Source organism: Perissodus microlepis, chromosome 23 (assembly GCF_051167445.1).
Source record: "Perissodus microlepis isolate ML-2025 ecotype Zambia chromosome 23, ASM5116744v1, whole genome shotgun sequence".
NCBI lineage: Eukaryota > Metazoa > Chordata > Actinopteri > Cichliformes > Cichlidae > Perissodus > Perissodus microlepis.
The window spans coordinates 20,083,007-20,110,541 of NC_140482.1; the positions used below are offsets into that span (position 1 = coordinate 20,083,007).

The following is a 27,535-nucleotide window of genomic DNA, read 5'->3' on the forward strand; positions in this document are numbered from 1 at the left end:
AGTGATGCAGTTTTCGTGATTTTGCAGCTTCACACCAGCACAATTATTTTTTACTAAAGCACTAAAAACACAATTCAAGTGGAGATTGTGAGCTTTAATTAAGGTTCTTAACAAAAGTATTGCATCGATAGCGTGAGAAAGTAATGGGACAGTTGACTGATGTGATTAAAAAGCTGGCGATCACCCACTTTAGTTCTCTACAGCCTCACAGCGCTGGTCTCTAGCCTGATTACGCAATCCTCATGTCAGTGCCACCTTGTCTGGAGGAACGACAACCAAAACAGAAATGCCAGCACTGCCTTTATTTTGTGGTAAGACAACAACAAAGGACACAACTCAATCCCAGGCTGGCGGAGGAGCCGAGCACGACAAGAACTCTCCAAACCGAAAGCATCTGGCTTGGCTCTGTGGACTGTGACCATGAATGTCAAGCTCTATCTCAGGCTAACAATCTAACCACAGCTCATTATGCAAGCCAGCTTTCCCACACTCCCTGCAGGACACCCAGGCCTGCCTGCCTGCCAAGACTGCTTCAGAGTGGTTAAAGGGAAAAATCCACAAAGTGTCTGTAGCATGACGCAAAACGATCATCAATCTGCGATAAGGCAGAATCCTGCTCCTTCTGTCTCCCTTGTCTGCTTCCATTTGTGACTTCTTACATTTCCCTGGTTGCCCTTTGACAGCTGACAAGGAAGGATTATAAATCCGTTGCATCCATCATGTGTAGGTGGAGTGAATGAAAGCATGGCAAGAAGCACAAGTAGGTGGGAGTCTTTTTTTTCAGTTGAGAAAAAGCAGCATTTTACTCAAACTGTCCTGTGCCTGCATTGAATTCTGGTCTATTTCCTGATGCTGTGGGCGTTAGAGTTGGCCAGTGTGCTCGTTTTCTGACAAATTCCTCCCTCTATGATAACTGAAGACTGTGGGTGCAGAAAAAAGCATTTACACTTTACAGCTGAGGACCTGAAAAAACAGATGTTTTTCAATTTCTCTTGCTTTATAAAAAAACTAAAACATTTAGGTGAATATCCAAAGATTACAGTTACATATGTGACCATAGTTGTAGATTTTTTTCTCTCAATGAGCCACAGCAGCCTGTGGTATTCTTCAGATGAGATGCACATTTTAAAGCAGCAAAGGCAATGAGAACATGCTGTAGGAGATGAAAAAAACACATCCACTGAAAATGTTTTAACTTGGGCAAAAATATATGTGGTTGTACAGGAGCTCTATGAAACTAGAGCAAAACAGGAAAGCAATTGAGGGAAAAATCCTTGTGAGCTTCTTGTGAGATCACTGACAGGTTCAGGATGGGATACGCACTACCAAAACTAGACCCCCATGGAAGATTTCCCGATCTCCGATCTGTGTTTTGTATTTAAGTAATTCACGTCTAAAGTTGGGTACAGTAGTAGGTTTAGTCTTAGGATCCAGCCTTTATCCAGCAACACAGCTATCCATGTCAGTTTGGCGATTCCCACCTTGAAAAAGGTGCAGGGCTTTTTTCACCACAAAGTTATCCTACCATCAGAGCATCCTGTCAGGCTCTGTGGACTGTGACCATGAATGTCAAGCTAACAAGCTAACCACAGCTCATTATGCAAGCCAGCCTTCCTCCGCGCTCTGCAGGATATATACAGACCTGCCTGCCAAGACTGCTTCAGAGTCATTAAAGGAAAAATCCAACAATTCTCCATCAGTGTGACTTGGAGCTGCTTATTTCACATGGAGGCACCTTACTCTATAAGTCATTTCAAGGCCAATTAGAACTCAAACCCATCACAGACTTCTGAGCATAACTGTTTCCAGATCAAATTTTGTGTAGCAAGACGTTAATGATGAAAACCCTCATCGTAAACATTCAACATCTTAAAGTTAACTTGAACATTAGACAGTAAAGTCTCCAATTGGTGACTTTTATGAACACTTCATGCTTTCATCTCTTATATTTCAAGGTTAGGTCTGGCTTTCAGTCAGTTTTCTAGTTCATCCCAATGGTTCTATGAAGGGTTGAGGTCAGCACACTGAAGGCCACTCAAGTTCTTGTACGTCAAGCTTCTTCTGGAGTTAATTTTAAGGGATTTCCTTATTATCCACATACATTTGTCCACAAACCTTTGCCCACATGGATCATCTGGACATGATGCCAGATGAGGACTTTAAATAGACAGTATTTAGGCATTTAAAAAAACAAACACATGTACACGTAATGAAAATATGCGGTGAAAGCACATCCTCCTCCTCCTCCTCACACCCTCCCTGTCTCTGCCAGTGACAGCCAAGATCCCCCCGAACTCCCATCGCGCTACGGTTGCTAAATCCCAACCGCTTTCATCTGCCAGCGCTGCAATGGAGTGCTCACACACTGAATAGACTTCTGCAATTACATTATACACAGGAGAAGAGAGGAGATGAGAGGGGAGGCTTGGATGGAGTCAGGAAGACAGGAAAAGAGAGAGATGAAAGAGAGGTGGATGAAAGACGACAGGAATATGACAGAGCAAGGAATGAATGAGTCAGGAGGGGGGGAAAAGAGATGGGAGAGTGAGAAGAAAGAGCAATTATCCTGGGCAGATATCAAGAGATGGGGACGGCGGGGTTTTCAATCTTTGGTTTTGGAGAGAAAAGACAGACGAAGGGCAAAGTGAGATGGATGGACGGAGGGGGGGGAGAAAGATCAATGTGCAAGGAAAAAAAATGGAGAGAGGGTGGAGGGACAACGGGGGTGGGGAAGTAGTATGTGGATATTGATTAAATGATGAAATACAGCAGTGATCAGGTGGATGTTAGAGCACATACACACACACACAGTTTCTACATGCCCTTGTTTGTCCTTCATGTTTGAGTCGGGTTTGTCTGATTACATATTTATGACCATCCATTTTTAACTTCTGGAATATTTCAGGACACATCTGGCTGCTTTTAAAGTCTGTGTTTCAAATGATCCTAACTTGAGATTTTCATTTGTTTTCTAAGATTATACATACACAACAGGCAATAAAATAAACTGACTTAATAAAAAAACATGTCAATAGCACTCAACTCTTTTTATTCAAAAACGCCCCTAAAGCGGAAACGAGCTAAACAGCGGTTGATTAAGGGCTTAACTACATTTAAGTCCAGCTTAGTCAAGCTTTATTTATTTTTACTGATAATTTAGAATAAATAAACTATTGCTGTAATTACAATTATGTATGCACAATTATGTATTTAGAATTTTCAAGTTTCTTGTCAAGGAAAAAGTGACTCTCCCATTTATAAGTATAAGAGGTATGATCCAACTGAGCCAACCATCCATCTATCCAACCAACCGACCATCTATACAACAAACCATCCATCCCTCTCCAGCTTATCTGTGGTTGGGTTGGTAATTATAGGTAACCAGAGACTAGTGATGCGCAATGAGCAGTCACTTCCTGTGTGGACACCTCTTTAGCCTCTAGCCAACAGCCAATTTTGGGGGGCTTCCAATTAATCCAGGGTATCCGGTAAATGGATAACAAACAATAGACAATGTCTATTCAAATCTGATTCCTCAGATTCTGTACACTGTTCACTCTTTACATCAGGGGTGTCCAACTCCAGGCCTCAAGGGCCGGTGTCATACAGGTTGTAGATGTGTCCTTCACCCAACACAGTTCATTTAAACAGCTAAATTACCTCCTCAACATGTCTTGAAGCTCTCCAGAGGCCTGAGAATGAACTAATCATTTGATTCAGGTGTGTTGACCCAGGGTGATATCTAAAACCTGCAGGACACCAGCCCTTGAGGCCTGGAGTTCCCCACCCCTGTTTTAGGTAGATTTCTAAAAGGGTCTCTTTTGTCCTCTACAATACTTTTGTCAACACGTACCAAAACCTGCTTAAACATGAACTGTCAGAATGCAGGCGGATTACAGATGTGAACAAGGAGGTTGAGAATTAATTTAGAGCCAATCAACCTCATCCGGATGTGGAAAATCAGGGCTAACCATGTTGGAGTCAATGGAGTTATTATTTTGTTTGGTTTTTGTTTTTTTTGATGATGTACAGGGTGGGTCATTTATATGGATACACTGTAATAAAATGGGAATGGTTGGTGATATTAAAGTCCTGTTTGTGGCACATTAGTATATGTGAGGGGGCAAACTCCTCAAGATGGGTGGTGACCATGGTGGCCATTTAGAAGTCGGCCATCTCAACTTTTGTTTTTTCAATAGGAAGAGGGCCATGTGATACATCAAACTTATTGGTAATGTCACAAGAAAAACAATGGTGTGCTTGGTTTCAACGTAACTTTATTCTTTCATGAGTTATTTACAAGTTTCTCTTTGTTCACAGCCATTGACATGTCGAAGAGGTTAACACGTGAGGAGCGGATCGAAATTGTGTTGATATCTGGTGAATGCAGTAACCGGGTCATTGCAGCAGATTTCAATGCAAGACACCCTACGAGACCACCCATCTCCCATGCTACAGTTAGCAAACTGCTTGCTAAGTTTCGTGAAACTGGTTCAGTATTGGATTTGCCAAAATGTGGACGCAAGAAAACTGTCACTAATGAAGAAACATCAGTGGCTGTCCTAGCTTCATTCAGCAAGAGCCCACAGCGTAGCACTCGCCGCATGTCACTGGAGAGTGGCATTAGTCGAACATCCCTTCGGCGGATATTAGCTACTCACAAATGGCTCCCTTACAAACTCCAGCTACTGCAGCATCTCAACGAGGATGACCCAGATCGGCGCACAGAATTTGCAAAATGGGCAAAACAAAAATTGGAACAGGACCCTCAGTTCACGCAGAAGATTTTGTTCAGTGATGAAACTTTTATGTGAATGGTGAAGTTAACAAACAAAACCACCGCTATTGGTCTGACACTGAACCACATTGGATGGATCCCTCCAAGACTGTTGGAACAACAAAAGTGATGGTTTGGTGTGGTATATGGGGTACAACGATAGTGGGTCCATTCTTCATCAATGGAAACCTCAAGGCCACTGGATCTTTGAAATTGCTACATGATGATGTGTTTCCCTCTTCATGAACTGAAGCTGACACGTTCCCTGAGTTTTTCCAGCAAGATGGTGCACCACCACGTTATGGGTGCCAGGTCCGAACATTCCTAGATGAACAGTTTCCTGGAAAGTGGATTGGTCGTCGTGGGCCAGTTGAATGGCCCCCAAGGTCTCCCGATCTTACCCCTTAGACTTTTATCTTTGGGGTCATCTGAAGGCAATTGTCTATGGTGTGAAGATACGAGATGTGCAGCACCTGAAACTACGGATACTGGATGCCTGTGCTGGCATTTCTCCTGCGGTGTTGCTATCAGTGTGTGAAGAGAGGGAGAAGAGGGTTGCATTGACAATCCAACACAATGGGCACTACATTGAACACATTTTATAAGTGGTCATAAACTTGTAAATAACTCATGAAAGAATAAAGTTACGTTGAAACCAAGCACACCATTGTTTTTCTTGTGACATTGCCAATAAGTTTGATGTGTCACATGGCCCTCTTCCTATTGAAAAAACTAAAGTTGTATCCAAGATGGCCGACTTTTAAATGGCCACCATGGTCACCACCCATCTTGAGGAGTTTGCCCCCTCACATATACTAATGTGCCACAAACAGGACTTTAATATCACCAACCATTCCCATGTTATTACGGTGTATCCATATAAATGGCCCATCCTGTATATTAATAGAAGTGCCACCGCTTAGAATATGCTATGTAAAAAGGGTGGGTGGAATAAGCTAACTCTTTACAGCACAGGTGTCAAACTCATTTTAGTTCAGGGGCCACATGGAGAAAAGTCTATTCTCAAGTGTGCCGGACTGGTAAAATCACTGTATATATAACTTAAAAACAACAACAACTTCAGATTGTTTTCTTTGTTTTAATACGATCAACATAAAAAATAAAGCTAGAGCCTGTGGACAGTATGTTCAAAATAGTACAGGCACAACATAGCTATTAATTACAAAACATTTCAAGCTATTTGAAAGTTCTGAGGACAAAGAACACACAAGCACAAAGTGCCTCAGTGATTCACAGAAGTATATCACAGATCACAGAACTACATCAGGGTGTCTCATGCAACACTTTCAGTGGGGTTGCATAGTTTATTTGACTCCTGATACCTGGCATCGTTTAGCTTTCACCAGCTCATCAATATCAATCGTCACATCCTGAGCGGCAGCTAACTTCAGGATGTGATTCAAGTGCTTGTGCGTGAGCCTTGAGCGCAGTTTTGTTTTATTTATGCTCATTACAGAGATTACAGAGAAAACTTGCTCACAAAGATATGTGGTTCAGAACATGCACAACAGTTTTGCAGCGAGGGCTGTCAAGCTGGGGTAACCTGGCAGGAGATTCTGATAAAAATGTGTTCAAGCCAGCTGCGGCAAATTTGGCCTTCAAATCCAAGTCACACTGCAAGTCTATTATTTCAAGTTGGATCCTGACAGGCAGATCAGAGGGATTCACGGTGAGTCTTTCTCCAGTTCACCAAACAGGTGAACACTAACAGTCCCGTTATTTTATCTTTGAACCGCTTCGTATCTGCCACACTTTGGGTCGTGCACACATTTTTCAGATAGGGGAAGTGAGCTGCATCACCACCAGCGAGCTGCGTCTCCCACAATGACAACTTCAACTTGAAAGAACATAGGCTTTCATAATACTGCGTGACAACTTTGTTGCGTCCTTGCAGCTGTTTGTTCAAGTTATTCAGGCGCTCTGTAACATCCACCATAAATGCAATGTCCTGCATCCATTCTGCGGAATGAAATTCTTGCACTGGTTTGCCCTTTTCTTCCATAAACTGTTCAATTTCTTCTTGTAAATCAAAGAAACGTTACTCCTTTATTTATCCAGGTAAAAAAATCTCATTAAGATTAAAAATCTCATTTCCAAGAGAGACCCGGCATGATGTGGTCTTTCTCTCTGAGAAGGCTGTCAAACTGAGGGTGATTGAGGCTTCTGGATCGGATGAAATTAACAGTTTGGATGACCACCTTCATGACGTTATCCATTTTCAGTGACTTGCAACACAAAGCCTCCTGGTGCAAAATACAGTGAAAAGTCCAAAAATCACATCCTCCATTTGCAGATTGGACTTTATCTCTGAACTTTTTTACAACGCCTGCGTTTTTCCCGATCACTGAGGGCGCACCATCTGTAGCCAGGCTGACAGCGCGGGACCAGTCCACTCCGACCCTGTCCAGCACACCGACGAGTGCGGTGAAAATATCAGCTGCAGTCGTTGTATCTGTCATCGGCACCAACTCCACGAACTCCTCGGTGACAGTCAATGTGTCATCAACTCCGCGGATGAAAATTGCCAGTTGTGCAACATCTGTAATGTCCGTGCCTTCATCAACTGCAACTGAAAACGCAATAAATGACTTTACTTTTTTGCTTCAACTGGCTGTCCAAATCCGCTGAAAGATCAGAAATCCTGTTGGCAACTGTGTTTCTTGCCAGGCTGATATTTGCAAAGGCCTGGCGCTTTTCAGGGCACACAATCTCCGATGCCTTCATCATACATGTTTTTACAAATTCTAGTGCAATTTTGTTAGCAATAAGGTAGCTAGCTTTCACTGCAGTGTTACTGATGGCTGTGAGTAAACACAGACTGCTGTTTCTTCAGACCCGCCAACAGTTCATTCACCTTCTCTCTTCTCCACTGTCCTTGAAAGTTGTCATATTTATCGGCATGAAGGCTCACACAGTGGCGACAGAGGTTATATTCTTTCAGCACTGCAACATGCTGGGAACACACCAAACATACAGCTTTCCCATTCACTTCCTTGAATAAATAGGAGTATGACCATTTTTCTTGGAACACTCTGCATCCACTTTTCTCTTTTTTGACAGAGACATATTGGGTCAATGAGGGTGCCAAAGCACATCAGGTTTAAATTTCGCAGGCAAAACTAAGTAGCTCACAATTGCTATTGCGCCATCCAATGGACGCAATTGGAACAGCAGTTTCTTTTTTGAAAAATTGCAGCTCATTTTCATAATGCATTTTTTTATTTTATTTGGGGTGCCTTTCAGAAACCCAAGGTCACCTTACAAAGAACAAAATTTAAAAAAGGAACAATAATCATAAAATACATAAAATAAGTTAAAATTGCAAAACAGAGCTTGACAACAGATAAAATAAGCACTAAAGTGAATAAACCAGTTTAAACAGATGTGTTTTGAGCTGTGACTTAAATACGGAGAGGGAGTCAATATTTCTTATGGCTGGAGGAAGAGAGTTCCAGAGCCGAGGAGCAGAGCGACTGAAAGCTCTGTTCCCCATAGTAATAAGGTGTGAGGACGGAACAGTAAGATGAATAGCAGATGATGATCTGAGAGGGCGGGAAACAGTGGTGATATGAAGCAGGTCACACAAATATGAAGGAGCAGATTTATGGACACACTTGTATGTAAGAAGTAAGATTTTAAAATTTATCCTGGCTTTTATGGGCAACCAGTGAAGCTGCTGAAGAACTGGGGTAATATGAGCTCTTAACGGAGTACGAATTATGACCCGAGAATTTTAAGAAGTTGGAGTTTATGAAGGGACCTTTCAGGGAGACCAAATAGGAGGGAATTGCAGTAATCAATACGGGACGTAATAAGACTATGGACAAGGATGGCAGCAGCATGGGGAGTAAGGAAGGGATGGAGTCAGTTAATATTACGTAAGTGGAAGTAAGCAGACCGGGTTATGTAATTAATGTGAGACTGGAATGAAAGAGTATTATCAAGTATGACACCCAAACTCTTAACCTGAGGGGAGGGAAGGGTAGGAGAATTTTCAATGTTAATGGAAAAACTGTGGGATTTGGTTAAGATAGATGGTGTACCAACAAGTAAAACTTCAGTTTTATTACTGTTAAGTTTGAGAAAATTGGAGGAGAACCAGGATCTAATCTCAATAAGACCGTTTGAGAGGGCGGTAGGTGGGAGGGATGAATTGGGTTTAGAAGAAATGTAGAGCTGGGTGTCATCGGCATAACAGTGAATATTTATATTATATTTTCGAAATACATGACCCAAGGGTGTAGATTTGGTTTTGGCATTGGTGGGGACGGATGATTCAACCACCAAACCCTGCCCTGTTTCTTTTTTTTTTTTCCTTTTTGTCTTTGCTTCTTGATAAAAGGAGAAATATACTTGCCTATTCTACATGCTTTTAAACCATTTAAAATTGCAATTCATAGTTTTATATTTGAATTATATAATGTTAAATTACTATTAATCAAATGACTAAGTATTTTAGACTTTAGTTTACTTCAGCCATATTCCATACAAATCAGGTATCATAGAAAAATAAAAATAGCTTCAAATACAGTCATGACAATAAAAAAATATGACTTTAAGGATTTAACAACATTACTTCAGTTAGAGTACACCAACATGTCTTATACATTAGCACTAAGGGAAAACTGAATGATCTGGTGGTTTTTGTCAATAAAACTAGTCATCTAAGATTACCACAAAGTAAAAGATCTCTCAGCAAAATTATGCAACATTTTAGGCACACTATCAAATCAGTGAGCTGGGATTTTTTATTCTAAACATGAACTACTGTTACAGCAACAGACATGGGACACAACAACTCAATGTTCACTATGTGAAGGAGCCAAACACATGCCTTCTCCTCTCGTTAACTGAGATAAACTGCTGGCATATTTGTTTTACATCTATACTGTCCAGTCTCTCCTGGTGGACATGGTACAGCCTCTGTAAACTAATATCCTGGCTTGCTCGAGGCTCTCTGACAGTTTCAATCAAAATTAGAAATGCTACTCTGAGACCGAGATAACTAATAGTGCTGCCTGTTGTGCAGTTAGTTTCCAAAACACTTATTCATGGTTACATATACTTTTAGACTGATGTGGGCCAAAACCTAGCATAGCCTATAACGTTATTATGACACATCTTATAAGTGAACTTGACTTTAAGTGACTTACAGGTTTCTTTGAAAAATACTTTCTTATATCCAGGTTCTTCCTTTTTGCTGCCGTCCTCCTCTCCTCCTTGCAGGTCCTGGCAGCGCAGGTTTGCCACTGCTAAAACTAAACAGAGCTCCCTGAATGGCACAGCCAATCACATTGGCCATATTTGTCACATGAGGTAGGACTCCAGTAGAGAACGTAATTTAACTCTTTCTGCACCGCTGGGTGAATGAGACGCTGACAGATCTTTTTTTTTTCTTTCTAGCGGGTTTGATTTCTTTACTCGAAGAGATCAAATTATTGGTGGGAATAAATTCAATAATCGCTGGATATTGGTGGGGACATGTCCCTTCCGTCCATGCCAAATCTACGCCCTTGATATGACCAAGAGGGAGCATGTAAATAATGAATAAAAGAGGCGCTCATCAGCTCAGTTTTATGCTTTACAAAATCATCTCTTGGGCCGGATTAAACCCGTTTGCGGGCCTGATCCGGCCCGCGGGCCGTACGTTTGACACCCCTGGTCTACAGCTTCATGATCAGTAATTTAGGTTCTTCCTGTTTAATTCAATTCTTTGCTGCCATTTGTTTATGTTTTATTGGAGGTTTTTTTTATTGTTCTTGTCATATCAAACTGCAGTATTGAGCAAAATAAGTTGAAAAAAACCTCTTTGGTTCTGGAGTCAACATTTTAAAATAGGTTTTTGTTGCAAAGGAGAAAATGCACAACTTTTTTTCCCTCTACAGATTTTCAAAAAAGTAAAAAAGAAATGCATGTTTGATGCTGCCAATTATCAGCAAGAAAATGCAGCCTGTTCTCAATCCCAGGGTTTCAGATACCTTCTTTTGTCAAAGCATGTCTGGCATCTCCTTTTGCACACAGTGTCCTTCTGAGCCTGCAGCAGCATGTTTGACCTGCTAAAGGCTGAAGGTAATTAGTTTTGTGGCACGTTCCTTCAAAAGCAGCCGTGGAATTAATAAATGCCACAAAACGTTATTGCATTTCTCCAAAGCAGACCTCAGAATGCAGAATAATAACCCCTTTTTCAGGTCTTGGAGTTTCTCTCACAGCTCTGCTTGTGCTGAGTTTTGGAGACAGTAATCCTAATCCGGGTTTTAACAGGAAAATAAAATGATAATTTAACAGAGATGTGAAGTTCGGCCTGGATGTGCTCACTCTGGAGAATTTCCCTCATCTTCCCGTCCTTATTTGAAGTAAAAAAAAACAACCCACCCACACTGTGGTTTGATCTCTCCACACGGTGCTGTATCCGTGTGTTGTACTATGAAATGGACGAAAGCCAAATCTACTAAACGTGGATTTTTTCGTCGGCCTCCGACCTCGTGTTTCTCTGCAGGACCACAAGATGAAAACAAAAACAAGTCCGGAGATGGCAGCTGTTTACCTCCGCTCGTCCTGGAGTACAGTACTCTGTGACGTGTGACTCGAGTCGGACGTTCAGCTGTAAATCACAGCAAAGAAACAGTTTGACGATTGACTCAGACAGCCTAATCTCACTAATGGCTCCCTACCACTCTCTGAGATGGATGGATGTCCGTGGATGTGCACGATCTAATATAGTAACATCCTCTCCATACTGATTAAATATACAGTATGAGTGCATTATGAGACATTGTTCCCCTCACTCCTCTTACATAAGAGCGAGACAGAATGAAACTTGTTGTTGCTTCACTTTGTGTTTTTTTTCTGTCCCTGGCTACCTTTGAGGTCATTTCGTGCTGCACTAACTTTCTTTGGTGTCTCTTTGCAACTGTTTGTGTTGATTTCCATAAAAGTCTTGATTCACCACTCATTTCTTTATGTTTTGCTCAGAAAACAGGAACTTAGGATGTATCGAAACGTACAAACATATAAGGCAAAAAACCCCAACAGAATTTGCGCAATTTTAACGAGCTGAAAGTCAATACTTGGTTTGACCACCTTTATTCTTCAGCACAGCCGTAACTCTCTTAGGCAGCTTTCTTGTCATGTCTTTAAGTCGTCTTCAGGAATAGTTCTGCAGGCTTCTTGAAGGACATTCAAAGCTCTTCTTTGGATGTTTCTGCCTTTTGTTCTGTTCTCTGTCAACATGATCCCACACTGCTTCAATAATGTTGACAGTGTGTTTTTCTATCCAGGTATTATTTTATTGCATTGTCATGGTAAAAAATCTTGCTTTTGTTCATCAGATACTTACCAGATGGTATTACAAAGTGGATCAAAATCTGATGGCGCTTTTCTGTGTTCATAATTCATCAATTTTAAGTGGCTCAACAAAAAAGCCCCCCAAAATACTTGGGGGACTGGACTGGGTTAAAAATGAGTGGAAAAGTAGCCAAAAGAAACACACTGGAAAACCTCCACAAAGTTTTAAGAACTACTGGTCCAGAGAGAGAAAGTCTGGCACCTTGGAAGGAAAAATATAAAGAAATGACAGCTGACTCAAAACTTTTGCACAATATTGTATGTGTTCCTTTCTGTTCATTTTCAAACTATTTTTTGTAATTTTGTGCCAATTTTCATCCATCAGTGACTCTCTCTGGTCACTCTGTGACTGTTGTTTTCGGATGTCTTCATCGTGTACCACGGAGGCTCTGCTATGCTTGTGATAATTTTGTGTTCCCGCAACGTAATTTTCTCCTTCTCTGTGAACCATTTGCAAATCTTTTCAGTCCTTTTGTGTCATTTTTCCATCATTTTTGCCTCAGTTTGTTACTATTTGTTGTCATTCTTTGCCACTACTCATTTTTTAGGATGCCTTCCATTCTTGTAATAATTTTGCATGATTTTTCATTTGTTTTTTTTGTTTTTTTACAACTGTCTGTTTTGTTGCTTTGTGCATTTTTTTAACGTTTTTTTGTGATTATTTTGTTTTTCTTTTCCCTATTTTTTGTGCTTTCTGTGTCTCGCTATGATGAATTTAGGGTCATTTTTGTGTTGCTTTTCAATATATTTGTTACAAGGACACTTCATTTTTTTGTTGTTTTTTCATTTGTTTAATGAATCCGGAGACACTCAGCTTTTGTGGTTATTTTAAATGTTCTATTTACACTGTGCATTTGTGTTGTTTTCCATTACTTTTGTGCCTCTTTGTACACATTTTGTGCTTTCCATTATATTCTTGCATTACTTTCCTGTTTAGTGTAACTTTTATATTGTCACCTTTGGGGAAATTTTCAAATAGTGACTTTTTTGTTACTATTTGTGTAAATGTCATTCACTGGATGTCTGGATGTGACCAGGTGCACTACTCTTGTGATAGTTTTTGTGATCATTTTGTTTCTCTATCTACGTGGCAGAGCTATGCTTGTTGCTTTCCATACATTTATGTTTCTTCGTGATTATGAAAGATTAATTGAACCCTAACGGCTGACACTACGAGTCCTCCTTACCCCTGGGCGTGTGCCCTGCATGTCCTATTAGGAATCCTTTCATGAGAATGGCAATTTACGTTTGCTGGCCTAGCAACTGTAAACTGTAAAGGGGTGGACATGGTTGGCAACGAGTCTTAGTACTATCCCCCACACCATAACACCACCACCACTAGCAGCCTGAATCTTGAAAGCATGGATCCATCCTGCCTTGTATTAATCTTGTTTATACCAAATTCTGACCCTACCATCTGACTGTTGCAGCAGAAACCGAGACTCATCAGACCAAGCAACATTTTTCTAGTGTTACATTGTCTAATTTTGGTAATTCTGTGTGAATTTTCATTTAAATCATCAGGTTGCCATGGAAAGATAAGGACAATCAGCACTGAGCTGAGGCAGTTATGTGAGGCTGAGATGAGTATAAAGAGAGGCTTCGCTGCTGGAATAAAACAGCACTTTACCCTGCTCCTTTTAAAATAAATACCTCCTGTGTCTGCAGTTGGTGCATTTTTATGATCCCCCTACAAGCTCTATGCTCATCTTTCTGCTTTGTTCTCCTTTCTGAAGACCCGTGTAGGACAGCTTTCGTCTCACTCCCGAGGTTTTCATCAGGGAGCGGCGAGATGCAACAGAGAGAAACACAACTGCAAATAAATCTTAGGAATTTATTCTTGGCTTTGACAGCATACGGACTAAAAATATTGTCGTGCGAGGTCCAGTTACTTGGCTAGACTTTTTAGCCATATCCCACGTAAGCTGGCTAGAGCTTTGCCACGCGATAAAGAAAGCTCAAATATAGCGACTCCTTTACAGAGCACACACACTGGCCTTTTAAATATAAGTTTATAATGAAGGTCAGAGCTGTTGGTGGTGTCACAGTGGACTGCCTTATATTAAAAAGTGTGGCTAATACTCTCCTTCCTCTGTTAGAAATCCTAGCTTGTAATCACTGTAGAGTACAGATGCAATAACAAACTCATATTGAAGTAGTGCCAATCAGAACTAGACACTGAGTGCATGCCAAATAAAGCAACAAAGTGGCCTCTGCTGAATTCTCTGCTGGTACAAAGACTAAAATGTCACCCCAAACTATTCAAAATATCAGCTGAGCATGTGCATGTGCAGCTTAAGCAAAGGACACAAACCTGCACGTGTTTAAATTTTCATTTTTGAAAAAAATGCAAGTAGACTGACCTTGCACATCGCCCACATTTACTCTTAATATCCAAATTAGTTTAGACTAGACACTCTTTGACCTGTAACTGTTTTCTCAGTTTCCTTAATAAATAAGACTTGGGATAACATATTCTAATTTTAGTCTGTCATTCTAGATGTGGGATATTATTTGAAGGTTGACAACTTAAGCAAAAAATTGGCTAAAATGAAAAGACGGCTAAGCGATGCGAATTTCTTGCCTCAGAGGTTTTCAGAAACACATTTTGCTGAAGCATCTTCTTAATTCGTAAGATGAAAATTAGCTCCAATGTTTGTTGAAATCTGGGACCTCACAATCAACATAAGCTATTCCTCTGCATGGTTATACAACCATGTAGGAGAAGGAGATCACTGTGTAGTACTGGCCGTCAAGCATCCATTGCAGTGATGCAAATATGCCGCTATGGCCAAGCATATCGTTATTTTGTCAGAACCACAGGCATCCAGGTTCATGCATGAGGTGTCCTTTCGAGCGTGCACCCAGACAGACAGGGTTGTGGCATCGAGCAAAAAGATCTGGCACTCCCAACTCATCATTTGCCAATATTCCTAAACCTAACCAAGTGAGGTTTTAGTGCCTAATGCTAACTACTGAAAGCAAAAGTTAAAAGTGAGTGAAAAAACAAAACAAATACGCATGTGAAGAACAAAATAAGCAAAAATGAAAACACACGATGCACTGTCTCCTAGCTGAGAAACCTGCAGCCTCCTAAGGCAGACTCGGTAGGTCTCTAAAATAAGACCTTTATCTCTCTGTGTTAGAGCAGCAACACCAGAGAGCAGATTCCTGAAATCAGGAGATGCAGCTGATAAATCAGCATTTCAGACCAGAATCATACAAAGAAAAAAGAGATGGTCATGCTCAAATGAAGACTTGTCACATGTTAAATGACTTGTCAGGCACAAGTCGTTAGCTGAGCAGTGTGTGGCTTCAGAGCCAGACGCTCAGTTCGAGCCTTCATAACAGGACTTCACTAACTGTCGGGAGATGTAGCAGTGACTACGTCCATCTTCAATCTGTGGTCAGGATGACAACATGACGGCACCACCACAACAAAATATTAACTGTGGGTAATGTAACTCATTCCACATAATCCCCTGCAGGGCCCAACATACATAGAAAAGTTAAGACCGATACAGATACCAATACCTAATACTGATATTGATCCTTATACCAATACTGAGCGTGATACCGATACTTGGTTAAAAATCCAATACATTAGCTAATAATTTTTTTGATATGTGTAGTTATTTATGAGTTCTTACTTACATGTCGTAACACTAATATGATATAATTGTTTTACTGACCCAAAAAGTGGTTGATTACATGTTCATGCCCGAAACTGCTCGAGTTGGCAGCTGGTTGTCATTTGTGGTCTCCCAAACATGCGTTTTGTGAAACTATTCAACATCATTTGCTTTTTAGATTTTTACTATCGGCTAATACTCATATATCAGCAAATAGCTAATATGAGGCCGTCCTGGCAGAGCTAATCCCCGGGATGCATTTTTTCATTTTTACTTTCAAACAAAGACATAAATTGGATCAAAAATGACTGATCATGCCTGTTGAGCAAAGACTTTAGATTTGCACATGTTGGAATTTTAATTTTCTGATTCAGGTTGGTCCCTAGTTTAACGCCCAGTGAACAAATTCCATTTGTTTCAGTGTTAAAATCTTTTTTATTTGACTGAAGACTCTTCAGCCAGTTAACATTGCTTATAATCCTGCTCAGAGTCTGGGATAAGCTAACATCCACCTCTTTTTATGGACTTTGTGGGTATATAAGGTATGCAAAGGAAGATACTTATAAAACAAGAACATACATAATCATAAAGGATAAAGCAACTCATTTATTATAATCCCCCGTGTGCGGGTAATGCATTGTTAAGAATGTAACTCACACTGAACACAGATTGTTCTGCTAGCCAAAGCCTTTTGTTGAAAAAGCACAATTTTCAATCTCATAAAACATAGAACAAATATTTTTACACAAAGCTATAACCAGGTGTAATTTCACCTGCTGCTTCAAAGTCATGAATCAATCTTTTTAAAATAAGACGCCGGTCGCTTCCTGAAGTGCCGCTGTCTGTGATTTATGGTGAAGGAGGGAAAAAAAGGCTTCCTCCCGCAGCTGTTTGTCATGACTGGAAATCTGCATTTAAAATTAATGGGTGGCAGAGAGCAGGAAAACGAAGCGTGGTTGATGAGCTCCCATAAAGACATGACGTCTGTGACGTGAGCTGAGCAGGTAAAGGCCGTGTGGGGGGATATAAAGACACAGCAGCTCATTGGATAAATCGATACAGAACCTTGTAAGCGCAGATTAGCTGCTCTTTGGTATTCATCCAAAAAAAAGCATGTTAATTTGGTGCTATTTGCCAAAGGCTACTTTGGATTAAACCTCATGGGAAGGCGCAGAGGAGGGGGGATGTGACCAGTGGTCTGGGTGATTTAGGTGCATTCCTGCAACAGCTAATTAAACAGAGCAAAGGAGGAGTGAGAGAGAGAGAGAGATTGCTTTGAAATTCTAATCCCCTGATAGGCATTCAATTAAGGTTGGGACACTTTTACAACAGCTGTTAGTCTAGTTGAAATATGAGGCGTAAACAGAGCGCAGCAAACGCTCCACTCACCTCAACTCAAACAGGTGGACACACAAAGCAGTGTGTCAATGTAGAGTCGCACCGCTGTCACGTACTTAAAGCTGTAGATGATAACGAAATATCGATCATCTTTCAGGGCCAACAGCTTATTATTACTGCATATATCACCAGTTTTTACAGGCTAACATCCAGGTTTTCCCTCTTTTGTCCCACATGGTATTTACACTGATGGTTGTTATTTGTGTTTGGCATCTTTGCAAACTTTTGCAGCTTAAAAATGATGATGTGTGGGCTTTCAGCTGTCCATTTTCTGTGCAGAACACCGCGTGAACAGTATCGCCTTTTCATGATTGCTTTCAGATCATACAAAAGAATGAAAATAAAGAAAAATAAAAGCTTTTTGTGCAAAATGCAGACCTAGTGCCTGCTCACTGGACTCATTCTCTTCCTATTTCTTCTTTTATCATGATTAACACACACACACATATACACATAGATAGATAGATAGATCTATCTATCTATATATATATATATATATATATATATATATCTATATATATACACATACATACATACATACATATATATATATATATATATATATATATATATATATATATATATATATATATATATATATATATGTAGGGTTTTTTGTTTTTTTAACACTGCATTTAAATCACCATTCCACTTCTTACTTCTTATCAGTCAGACGGAGGTATTTCTAGAGCCAAAGCAAAACGAGGCTCTTGTCCTTGCTCAGATATAACAAGGACATTAGGCTTTTTAAAAATTCGATGTTTTTCCAATGGAGTTTTGAACGCAGCTTGATTAAAAAAGACAAAGCTGCTTCAAATGAGCTTAAATGGAGAGAAACAGCGTGGTAGACGTGTTCAAACACCTGTGTCCCATCATGCCGTAAAAATGTCATAATTATGTGAGTTATGCCAGCTGTTTGTGCCAATCCTGTCACTGCTTCCTAAAGTTTCTTATATTTAGATTAAATATGAGACACAGAGAAGGAAAACGGGACACTCACTTCCTCCGACCATCCCCGGGGTCTGCCAGCAGGCCAACAGGAGCAGCAGCATCAGCCCGAGATCCAGGTGAAGAGACACGGTCATAACCTCCTCCTGTGTCTCCACGCACAAATACGCACACACCACCACCACCACCTCTGGCTCCTTCTGCACGCCTTCTTCTCTTCCTCACCTTCTCACCTCCTTTACCCCACCTCCCCCTGCTGCTTATTTACTGAAGGTCTCGCCACGGGGTCACCACTGTTTCCACATCACCCGTCATCTGCTGCTGCTGCTGGTGGTGCTGCTGTGGAGGGCACAGTTTTGCCAGACCGCACTGGTCGGACTCCCAACTTGCGCGAAGTAGGTCAGTAGGTGTGCAGCCTAAATCCCAGCCTCTGCTCTCTCACCGAGGGCACGGAAAAGCGCAGAGCGGAGCCCGGAGGAGCAGAAGAAGGTGGAGGGGGTGGGAGAAGCTAACAGGTAGTCTCCGTGTCTTGCGGTTTCTGGTTAAATGTCGGAGATTTCTTCGCAGCAGGTGGAAGGTCGGAGCTCGGTCATTTATGAGGAGAAACTGCGCTCATTCGGGGTTCGTGTGGATACATAAGAGGACGGAGGGGCTGATGCCGAGGCTCCCGACGTCTCTCACAGGAGGACGCAGGAGCCCAAAAGGTGGTCCCGTCTCATCCGGAGAACCGCAGGCTGGTTTAAAATCTGGCAGACTGCGGGGAACCTCTGAGGATCAGAAAATATATGTGTGTGCGTGTGTGTGTGCGCAGGAGCTTCAGCCGGGAACTCCTCACGTCAGCCGCAAACACAGCCGATCTGCACCGACACAAATCCTGTCACTACACAGAGCATGGAGGATGATGAGGATGAGGAGGGGGAGGAAGGAGAGCGAGAGAGGGAAGGTGGGTGGGAGGGAGGGAGAGGACGAAGAGGTGCGTTTCTGTTTGCGGAATAACCTGCAAGCTGCTAGAGACGAGCGCTCTGAAGTGCCAACTGTTGCTTATGTAATAAGCCTCGCAGCACTGATCTGAATTCATTCCTTCAGAGATCAACAAGTACAGCCACGAGGCCATCTGCCTCTGACTGGTTTTAAACTGGGTGCTGTTTAACCCTCAATTCCAGTTACAGCCTCCCAGTGGTCTGTGACTCATACTCACTGGTTTTCTATTTGAGCTATAGCTGCCTTTTGTTACCTTTTAGCCATAGCCTGTATATAAAAGATGGACATAACCACTGAGGACTGTCAGAATTTTCAAATAGTTGTTAACTTATTTAAAAAAAGAAAAAAGAAAAAAAAATAAGAAAAGAAATATCATTTGTAGGACTATTTTTTCTCTTAACCCTTTAAAGCCAGTTGGAGCAGGCACGCTCTGTTTTGCGTAACTATTTTTAAATCCCGGTAGAACTGCAACCATGTAAGCTAGCGCAATAATTTTTTTTGCATATGAAACCAGAGGAGTTGTACTTACATCTTATGCCATCAGCTTGATCTAGGTCACGGTTTCCTTCCACATATAGCTTTGCAAAAATGGCATAAAAAGCACTTGCAGCAACAAAAACATAATATTCCAGAAACACACTTTGCCGATCCGATCAGCTGTTCGTAACACTTCCTACATCCATCAGCATGAACTATCTCATGTCCGCCATGACCTGCCCGAAACCAGAAGTGACATCATTTTGCGGAAATGTAGTTTTTTACCTTCAGGGCCTTACGAGCCTATACTGGTGTTTTTAAAAGTTATGTTTGACTTTATGACTTTCTTTATCGTTTCTGGGATGCTTAGGACTCAAATTGCACTGCTGGAAATAGTTTATTTTGATGCATATGCTGTTTTTTGTTTTTTGTTTTTTTGCAAATTTGCATTATAATATTTATTTTCGTTTTTCCTGCAGTATATAAAAATTGGTGTATTTCAAAAATAAAACTATAAAGACACTCAAAATAAATTTCGTGTGATGGTAAACTATTTTGTGCAACTTTTTTGTATTTACAGTTTTGAGGGATAAGCCTCTTAAATTTCTCTTTTTATATGTTAAAAAAAAAAAAGATTTTCAATTTTTTTGGTAGTTTATTGCACTTTTTTGCAATTTATGTAATTACTATGCACTTAATGCATACATATTATTAAAATTTGGGCTATAATGGTTGTATTGATGTATATCAACTTGAAATGCTCCCAAAAATGGCACTACAGCATGTAAAAATATAATATAAGCTCTGGCGGACTTGGTTCTATGGTAGGTCTTAAAGGGTTAAGCTATACACTCACCTCCACTTGATTAGGTACACCTTGCTAGTACTGAGTTAGACCTTCTTTTGTCTTCAGAACCACCTTAATTCTTTGTGGTATAGATTCAACAAGGTGCTGAAAACATTCCTGGGGATTTTGAGATTGTAGCATCACACAGTTTAATGCAGATTTGTCAGCTGCACATCACAAGGCAAGATGGATCCATGTTAGCCAATACAGACGCTGTACTACCAAGTATTACTACCAAGACTTACTTCTAGAAGCACTTTGGTATAAGAAACTCACTGATACCAAACCTCTTACTATTCTACAGGAAATGAATTTGTGAGCTCTGCCTGTTTGTTTTCTTCTTTACATAAAACACAACAAATATTGTTGTATAATGTTATTTTTCTTTATATGATGAGCAATGTTCCCTCTAATTTTTCATGTGTCTGAGCAAACACACAAACTCCCTGAGCGGTCCCTTGGACCACTGTGAGCAACAGCAGACGTTTGCACTCATTCATCTAAGTTACATGGTTTATTAAAAGAATCTAATTACAGTATTTACATTTCTTTTAGAATCCTTTTAATTAACTGCTTTATCCCACTTACAATGAAAAATTTAAAAAATCTTGTTCATGACCTGTGTAGTATGTTAACACTATTGGAAGTAAAAATAACTTGAACTGTACCAATTTGCTACAGTCTATATCAAATAAGATGGCACACAAATTATTTACACACACAAAACTATCGACTACACTACACACTAATTACACAACGCAACACACTAACCTTCGACTCCAAACACGCTTAACGTCACAAATCTCTCACATCTCCCGCCACAGTCACTCCTACAACGTCCCCTTCTTCCTAAACAACCAAATGCCATGTTGCCATATCATTTGTTGATTTGTCAACATGGTACATTTTTCAACAATAGGAAAGGGGGGAGGTTTTTTTGGTTTTTGGCTTTGCTCACACGCTTTCGAGCGCTTTCCTTAGAAAACGCAGTTTTTACAGTTTCTTCCCGCAGTAAATATAAACAACGATAGTGTTCAGGAATAAACATCGCATATATTTCTTTTAATCACAACTCTGGTTTTACATGGCCAATCAACACAATTTAAAAACTGGTATATAGTTTGAAGTCCACACTTTAAGACAAAAATGGAAATCGGGGTTGTCTTGGGTTGACATAACATCTTTTTGCTATGTCATCTTAATTTGGTCATGTGATTGGTTTACCATGACTACTTTATTCTTCCTCAGCTAATCAGTAGCACATGTGCGATTGTCTCCCCCTCCTAGCTCCCAGTAAGCTGAAGATAGGTTCAGCCGTCTGTGCGTTGAAACATAGTAACGAGTCCACACCGCATTTTCTTGTTAGTAACAGCGTTGTAATGATTGAAATGGTAATTATTCAGATTACTAGTTACTGAAAAAAGTAACGGCCGTTATTCCCATCTCTGATAATGACACAATTATTTGTATTTCTACTACTCATAAACTAGTGACAGTATTTATTGATCAGTATCCACAAATTAAAATTGTAAATAAATGACACTAGTTGTGCACAAATCTGACTGAGACCCTAAACTTTACCTTAAATTTTCCGTCTTCCCTACTCACATTTCCAGTGGTTGTACGCGTTGTCATTAGTGTGTCTTCCGCTTTGCTACCTAAAACATGTTGATGTTGATTAGCTGCGTATATACGAATGTGAATCATTGGCTGGAGCCGCCAGTCACCGGTCACTCACTGACTCACACTGCAAAACAGTACAGAATGAATTGTTATGTATATATTTTAATTTGAATTCAGGTTGGAATTCTTTGTGCGTAGCGCAGATTTTCTGTGCTCGGAGACCGTGTCAGCAGTGCACGATTGCGCATGCACGCAGCTTAGAGGGAACAGTGATGATGAGTTGATTATTGCCAGCTGCCTTACAGCCACTAATGTGATGGAGTAATAATAACTTGCACCAGGTTTTCAGCATTTTCATGACTTTAGAAGCAGTTTCGAAAAACAAATATGAGAAAAAATAAAAGTACACGTGCAAGTGTGCTGCACAATGTTTGAATCACACGTTATGCAAACAGCCCTAACCCTTTTATAAAGCAATACTGAACAAAAATAGCACAAACCATTTAGTGATTTTCTAAAATGTAGTATGGATTTAATGACTTGAAATACTTTTCAACACATGAACGCATATTAAAGCTTGCACAGAGGAAGACAGAACCCATGAAACTGCACCATTATGTCTCACAGTACCGACTGTAGTTAGGCAAATATAGTTTCTCATTGATATGCTGGTTTTTCACAGGCCACAGAATTGTCCTTTAATATTTTAACCACTACTTGGGGTTTGTTATTAAGAGCTTTATTTCAATTATAAGTTTCTTGAGATACATTATGTACAATTCAGAATAGTTTTTTCTTTAAAAGATTTACTGAAAAAAATGACGTAACTACATAGAAATACTGTAATTCTGTGTTGCATGATTATAGAATTACACTATAAAGCCATCTCATTATAACAATGTTATCCTAAAACTGTAACTAGAAAAAAAGCTGCCTTTAAATAAGCTAACTATGGGAGGTAGGGCTGAGTATATTGACATATATGGACTTCCTATGTTGAAGCTTGAGTTATGGCAGCTATGAAGCTGTAAAACCTACTCAGTAAACTGAGTGCATGCCTTTCAGCCCTCTCCAAAGCCTTTATATCACAATAATGGTTCTTCCCAGATGTTGGATGGTGTCAGAATAAAGCTCGATATATTTTCACGGTCTTGACTTTGTTCAGACTCATATTGGACTCGAAGTGAAGCAATCGATATTTTCAGCTGATATTTTAATTTTCTTTTGTATACATTAACTTTAGTGTATTTACTGAAGGTTTGCCTTCATAGACTGAATATTTATGAGCTTCAGGCTCCCAGAGCACATCAGGAAGGTTCAAAATTTGGTGCTTTGTCTTTATTACCTCCACCAAGTCATTGGTCATTCTGCCTGTAAATATGAGAGCTCAAAAACTTTGGCTTATATCCACAAAGGTCTTCGAGGTCAGCTTAATGATTTGTTGATGGAAAATCGACAAAAAGCCTTGTAAGAATCATAGTTTCTAAGTTATAAGTGTGGTCTCTGTTGTCAAAATATAAAAAGTACCATGTAAAGGTTTAAAATATCACATCAGATATGACCTCTGACTTCTCCTTTAAGGGATATGAAATGGCCTGTATTTGTATAGCACTTTACTAGAAAAGGAAAAACTTGTATTAAGGCACTCCATGATGCCGGATGGTCTTTGAGACAATCGTAGGCGTAAAGTGTTCTCACACTGTGGTGAAGTATGCTTTGGAGTCGATTGCTGGGACAGGTACTTGCAAAATGCACCAAAGACTTGAATCCTATTGAACAGATTTGGGACAAAAGCTTCATCCGAAGCAAACCTCTGGAAACAGCTGGAAATTTGGAACTCAATAAAAAAACCCAAAAAAACCCAGTTCGAACTTACATATAAACAATGTCAGCAAGAATTTGAAAAGACTTACATGCAAACAAAGCTCTTATTCATAATTACATCACTTTGTGTGAAAACGTGTGCATATTAACGCTGTTAGATTGTTTGACCATACCTTGACTGCTTCAGTTCAAATCCACTGTGGAAAATAACCGAGGCAAAGACGTGAAACCTGTGTCGCGGTCTAAATACTTGTGGACCCAGCAGTGAAATACCTCTTTAATAAAGTCCTTGTTTAGACGCTGTAGGGCAGCAGCTGTCTGTTCTGACAGCCTTCATTCGTCATTTATCTTGAGCTGAAGATTTCGATTTTTAGCACTGCGAGAGAAACTTCACTGCAAAACTACACAGGTTGACATTTTCAACATGATTTATTGATTCGAGATCAAAGGCAGCGCAAGCTTTTCTGGGATCAAACAGAGCCAAATGTCTTAAAAACCTCAGAAAGGGTGAACTAAGGAGAGTACACGTGTATTATACAGGGAAACAGCATGAGAATCAGACTGCTCACCAGTATTGGGAATGAGCCACATCCTGTTTGAAAAGTGAAATTCATGTACTCAGCTGCAGATAAACCCTTCTTCCTACTAATAATTCAAGAAGTCTTGCTGCTCGTGTCTTCTTAGTCAGTCTCCAGCAGTTCATCCAAACTGCTTCAAAGTTGGCACGTCAGTGGGGACAACAAGTAAGTGTAGTGTTGAGTTTGATGTTGTCATGAAGAGTGTAGATTTAGACCAAGATGCAGACTCATAAACAGAACTGAACAAAAACAAAGCTTTATTTGGGAGAGCAGAAAGTCCAAAGGCAGCCAGTAACAGAACCCGACAAACTCAAACTGGAAACACGGGAGGAAAGACCAACAGAGAGCAAACTGTGAGCATGGCAAGGAACTTATGGCAAACTTTATATATACTGAAGGTTAGTCAGAAGGACAAGACACAACTGAGGAAAACAGATGAAGTTAATCAGCCATAATTAGACTGGGGATTAAAAACTAAATACAAAGTACACGGACCAAAAGACTATCAAAGTAAAACAGAAAGTAACATAACAGAGGAATGCCTAACACTGAGACTGAAGCTTAACAGGGAGCACAGTGACAAAGTGAAACAAGGACTATGACCATGAACATGACTTAGACAGCACAGCTAAAACTTAGAAGGTCTATGAATATATCACAGATAAACTAACCAGGTGGCATCTGCTGAATATAAATCTCGAAGTGCCATAAATGATAGGCTAAGGGTTTATGGCACCAAAGTTGAGAGAGCATGACGCATGATGCCCCTTTTGTCATACAGCAAACAGTGAGCATAGCCAGATAGCAAGGCGATGGGTAGGTGGAAGTAGTCGTTACGTAGCAAAGACGTGCACTTGCTCACTTGCAAGAGGCCGTTCATATGTTGTTTAGTGCTGTCTTGCCTCCGTTTCACCTCTTTCTGCACGACCCACATGGAGAGGCATTCGGTAGCATTAATGTCACTTTCTCAGCGGTGAGACATCGATAAGAAACATTTCAATGTTTAAAGAGTTAATATGAAAGTAAACCACCCTGTTTTGCCTGGAATTTAGGCAAAATAAACTTCCAGCTGTGCAGGGTAACGCCAGACATGAAAATTTTGTCATATTGCAGATATGTGCTTTGCCTGAAAGTTTAGTCATAGATGTTTTATGTCTTAAAGTAACTTAAACTAATTATCCTGACACACAACCAGTGTTTTGCTTTGTTGACAGGAGCCAGGTGAGGTGATTCAGACATCTGCTTACAGCGCCTCCAGGACGCCTCCCTGTGGTGGTTATTTTGAGCCACTGGGAGGAAGACAAAAGTGGGGAAGATCAAAAGCATGCTGCAGGGTTTAAATATCCCATCTGGTATGGGAACGCCCTGGGATCCCCCTGCAAACACTGAATCATCTGCTGGAGAGATTTTTGATCTAAAGAGGCGAGAGAAGACAGAGAGGGAGGGAGAGAGAGAGCCCACAGAAGCAACAAAGACGAGCACATAAGAGGAAAATATCTGAGGTCAATCAACAAAAAGAGCCACAGATAAAAAAGGCTTTATATATATTTATTTTAGGATAAAAATGTCTTTACAAAGGATTATTTCACCCCACAAAAGAAGCACATAGTACCAGTTATTCAGTTGTTCATAACTCCAACTGGACACTTAGGAGCACCTGTTCAGCTGGTGTATATATCTAATCAACCAATCCATGTAGACAACTCGGGGTATTTAGGTACATAGATTAAGATGACCTGAGCATCAGAATGATTAAGAAAGGTGATTTAAGTAACTTTGAATGTGGTATGGTTGTTGGTCTGAATATTTCAGAAATTCCCAGATCAGCTGGGATTTTCTGGCACTTTTGTCTCTCTCTGGGAGAAGATGTCTTTTTGATGTAAGAGGTCAGAGGAGAATACAAAACTGCTTTAAAATGTCAGGAAGGCCTCAGTATCTAAAATAACCACTTGTCAGAAGAGCATTTCAAGAACAGCAGAAGACCACACCAGGTGCCACTCCTGTGAGCTAAGAACACCAAACAGAGGTGTTGGCTCACCAACCTTGGACAACAGAAGTTTGGAAAAACATTGTCTGATCTGACGAGTTTTGATTTCTTCTGCTACATTCAGATGGTAGTGTCACAATTTGGTGTAGACAACATGAATGCATGGATCCATCCTGCCTTGGGATGTGCTTACGGCACATCTGCATCAAACTATATGATGCTAAAATGTCAAAATCTCTGAGGAATGTTTCCAGCACCTTGCTGAATCTGTGCCGCGAATGATTGAGTCAGTTCTGAAGGGGCCTAGCCCAGTATTACCAGGGTATACTTAATAAAGTGACCAGTGGGTGTAATTCTTCCATAATGAATCAGATTCGCATGCAACAGGGGGTCCAACCAGATAGTAACAAGGTGTACCTAATAAAGTGGCTGGCGACTTTATATGCTTGTGTGACGTTTTTAATGATGACGATGTTTCCTACTGAGAATTTGTCTGTTTGCTTCTCCTACAGCTTCTCGTAGTTTTACTGGAACTGGCTCTCTGCTGCAGTGAGGATAATGGAAAGTTCTGTGAAATACTCCATACGCATGTTTTAAACATTACAGGCTCTGATTTTATTGTAATTTCTCACTTCAAATTGCTGTGTTGTGATGTTCTGGGGAGAGACATGACTAAAAAAACGCAGAGAACCCAAATCTGCTGCTGCAGAAGCTTCAACTTTGAGGATTTTTGCACAAACTACTTTAAAAGTGGCACATCTACAAACCTTTTTACCATAAGCCACATTCACTCTTTCTGTCACACACATTCACGCTCCGATGGATGCATCAGGGGCAGTTTGGGGGTTCAGTATCTCACCCGAAGACACTCTGACATCCAGACTGGAGGAACCCGGGGATCAAAACAGCAGCCTTCTGATTGGTAGACGGCCTGCTTCCTCCACTCTGTATTGAATAAAAGATGATGGGTTTGGATGTTTTGGAGTTGGCTGATGTGACAAAGGTTCTCTAACAACCGTGATCATCACAGTCTATTAAAAACACAGCTGCTTTATTAAAGACGTAATGATGAGCTCTGCTTTTCCATCTCTGCTCCTG

At 40.4% G+C, this 27,535-nt stretch overlaps 1 protein-coding gene across 1 annotated transcript in view; it reads right to left on the reverse strand.

Annotated features, from left to right (window-relative positions):
- LOC146361246 (fibronectin type III domain-containing protein 4-like) overlaps positions 1-19,057 on the reverse strand; it is a 51,675-nt gene extending 32,618 nt beyond the window's left edge. The window contains exon 1 of the mRNA XM_084920595.1: positions 18,173-19,057. Within this exon, the coding sequence (XP_084776721.1) occupies positions 18,173-18,257 (85 nt within the window). The 5' untranslated portion in view covers positions 18,258-19,057. The remainder of the gene's footprint in view (positions 1-18,172) is intronic.
- Positions 19,058-27,535: the final 8,478 nt, after the last annotated feature.